The 3,318-nt window shown below is 48.2% G+C and overlaps 1 protein-coding gene across 5 annotated transcripts in view; it reads left to right on the forward strand.

The window, feature by feature from the left end:
* Positions 1–3,318, forward strand: part of EXOC3 (exocyst complex component 3) — a 27,088-nt gene that overhangs the window by 16,541 nt on the left and 7,229 nt on the right. For all 5 annotated transcript variants that reach the window (XM_010857106.1, XM_010857108.1, XM_010857107.1 and 2 more), the window contains one exon: positions 2,406–2,506. In XM_010857106.1, the coding sequence (XP_010855408.1) occupies positions 2,406–2,506 (101 nt within the window). The remainder of the gene's footprint in view (positions 1–2,405; positions 2,507–3,318) is intronic.

Genomic DNA, 3,318 nt, shown 5'->3' on the forward strand with positions numbered 1-3,318 from the left:
GGGCCTCACACACACACACACACACACACACGCACACACACGCCCCTCCAACCCGCCGTGGGGCCTCTAGGGGCCTCTCACACACACACACACGCACACACACGCCCCTCCAACCCGCCGTGGGGCCTCTAGGGGCCTCACACACACACACACACACACACACACGCACACACACGCCCCTCCAACCCGCCGTGGGGCCTCTAGGGGCCTCTCTCACACACACACACACACACACGCACAAACAGCCCCCACCCTTCGTGGGGCCTTGAGGGGCTTCACACGTACATAGTTGCACGCTGACCTCAGGGAGAGCCTTTTTCTCTCCAGAGCTGGAGAGCCAGGGCTCAGGCTTGCCAAGTAGTTTTGCCCATGGTCGCAAAACCTTACATCTTCTGTGTTCCTAGGGGTTTTTTATTTCAAACTAGAATCTATTGGGTTGGCCAAAAAGTGCTTCAACTTTTAAATAAAATACACATTTTTCATTTTCACCAAGAACTTTATTAATCAACAAATTCACTGTTCTACTGCCTTCTGCCGTATATCCAGGCAACTTCATAATCCCATCTTCCCAAAAGTTTTTGTCTTTTTGAGCAAAGAGCTGTTCCAGTTCCTTTTATAGTCTTCCAGAGAACTGAAATTGTTTCCACTAAAAGAATTTTATACATACTGAGATAAATGGCAGTCTGAAGGTGCGTTGTCTGGTGAACACAGCAGATGAATCAGAACTTCCCATCTAGGCTGTAACGCTTTTTCCTGGTCATCAGAGAAACATGCGGGTTTATGTTGTGCTGATGGAAGATTATGCATTTTCTGTTGACTAATTCCAGACGCTTTTCATCGAGTGCTGCTTTCAGTTGGTCTAATTGGGAGCAGTACTTGCTGGAATTGTTTGGTTTCCAGAAGGAGCTCATAATAGAAGACTCCCTTTCAGTCCCACCATATACACAACATTGCCTTCTTTGGATGAAGACTGGCCGTTGGTATGGTTGGTGGTGGTTCATTTCGCTTGCCACAGGATCTCATCTGTTGCATATTATTGTATAGGATCCACTTTTCACCATCTGTCACAATTTGTTTTAACAGTGAAACATTTTTGTTAATTAGTATGTGGATATATAGTTATGAAGGTTTTTTTTTCATTTAAATTACATGGCACCCAAACATCAAAGAGATGAGCATAACCAGTCTGGTGCAAATGATTTTCAGCACTTGATTTGGATATTTTGAGTATGTTGGCTGTCTCCCATGTGGTAGAACATTGACTGTTCACAATTAATGTCTCGATACGATTGCTGTTAACTTCAGCTGGTCTGGCCCACTGTGGAGCGAGACATCTCCAGCACGAAGCTTTGCAAACCGCTTCCCGTTTGGTCAGTCACAGCACCTTTGCCATACATCTGCGTGAATCTTTCTGCCTTTCAGTTGCGTTTTTACTTCTTTTGAAGTAGTAAAACATAATATGCCAAAAAATTACTTTTTTCTTCCATTTTCAATGTTAAAATGGCTTCACAAAAATTCGCCAATTTTTGAAAAACGCACGCTGATATGAAGCTGTCTGGATACAGTCTAACAGAATTGTTTGAATGAAACTAAAGACAACTAAGTGCTACTAGAACTGTCTTACGGAAAAAACAACGAATGTTGTGGCCAACCCAGTAATTACTTTATGTGTCTGGCGCTTACTTCCTGAGGTAGCTGGCCAAGGCTCGTCTTCATAAACACTGCCTAGGCGAGTCTAATGCGATGTACTTTGGGGGAGTCCTGTGGGTTTTCAGGGTAATCATGCGCTCTTATGGGCAGTCTGGTTTTTGACGCCTGCTGTGTCCTCGAGTGTGCTTGCCTGCCTCCTCCTGGCCTGTCCAGTCTCCTTTCAGAAGTTGCTGGCCATGTTCACACACTCTCCTGCTGAAACACGGAGCTGGTCCCGGGCGTGTTGGGCCCACCCTCTCCTTATTTGGAGACTGATGTCCTGTGATGACGGGGGCAGGCTCTGCCTTCTGGTCCTTCCCCACCTGTCCTCATCTGGCACCCCCGCTCCAGGGTGTATTCTCCCAGCTTCAGGGTGTATTCTCCCAGTTCTTCTAAGGAACCCGCATGCCGGGACCGGTCCCCATGTGACCTCAGCTACCCCAGCCCCCATCTCCCGTGAGAACGTGTGTTTCCCCTGGGGGAGGCCAGCCTGTCTGTAGGTGATGAGGAAATGGTTCACTGGGGTTTTTTTTTTTTTCAGCCTGCTGAGAAAGTTTTGTGTGTTTGTTGAATTAACTTTGTTATTTTTCAAGTGGCTTCATTTTTTTCTCTGAATTTCAATTGTCCTAACTACCAATTAACTTCTGGGGGACTGATATGGGAAACTTGTATCTTCGTGACTTTATATCAAAGTTCATAAGTTCTTCGATTTTTAGATGTTCGAGCAGAACCTTCAAGTTGCTGCTCAGATAAGTGAAGATTTGAAAACAAAGGTACTAGTTTTGTGTCTTCAGCAAATGAATTCTTTCTTAAGTAGGTATGTATTCTTACCAGTGTGCTAATTATAAAGTGTATTTTTTTTTTTTTAATGAAAAGCTAAACTGTGTTGATCTTAGTCTGGCTAGTATTAAAAAGAATTTAAGGCTGGACTCATCATAGTCAGCTGCTTCTGCTGTTTAGAACTCACACCCTGTCTTACTATCTGCCTTTTGTGCGGGTGCACCCCTGGGGTCCCAGGTGCGAGGGGGGCCTGAGTGGGGGGAGGGGGGCTGGAGCTCCTGCCAGGGTGGAGTGGGGGCCTCCTCCAGACTGCCTTCCTGGTGTCCGATTTCCTGGGGGGCTGGGGAGGCCACCTTCCCTCAGAAGGAAGGAAGGTACTCAAAGACCAGTACCTCACCTCTGAACTGTTCGTGACGGAGGCTTTCAGACACAGACAGAAGCAGAGCGACACGAGAGCCTCTTTGCCCATCGTCCAGCAGCAGAGCTCCATTTAAAGCCACCCTCTCCCCCGGTTGTGCTGAAGTACGGTTGACTCGGAGCAAGATCCGGGCCCTGGAGGGCAGCTGCAGCTGCAGGTCCACAGAGCACCTCCCAAGCGGCTGTCCTGCCTGTTGTCCCGAGTCCGCAGCTTCAGCCAGCCTCGGTTCCCATTGGGCAGCGGGCATGGTGACTGAAAAAATGCACGTGGCCATGAACCTGTGAGGTTCAAACCCACATTGTTCAGGGGTCAGCCGTGCTTGACTGTGGACGCCAGACCCTGTAGCATGGCTCACATGCTTGCCTGCCCTGACCTCAGTGCCGTTGACGTGCACACGACAGCCACGAGTGGCTGCTGGCCCCCGCGGCACC

This window comes from Bison bison, unplaced genomic scaffold, assembly GCF_000754665.1.
Source record: "Bison bison bison isolate TAMUID 2011002044 unplaced genomic scaffold, Bison_UMD1.0 scf7180017864377, whole genome shotgun sequence".
NCBI classification, from domain to species: domain Eukaryota; kingdom Metazoa; phylum Chordata; class Mammalia; order Artiodactyla; family Bovidae; genus Bison; species Bison bison.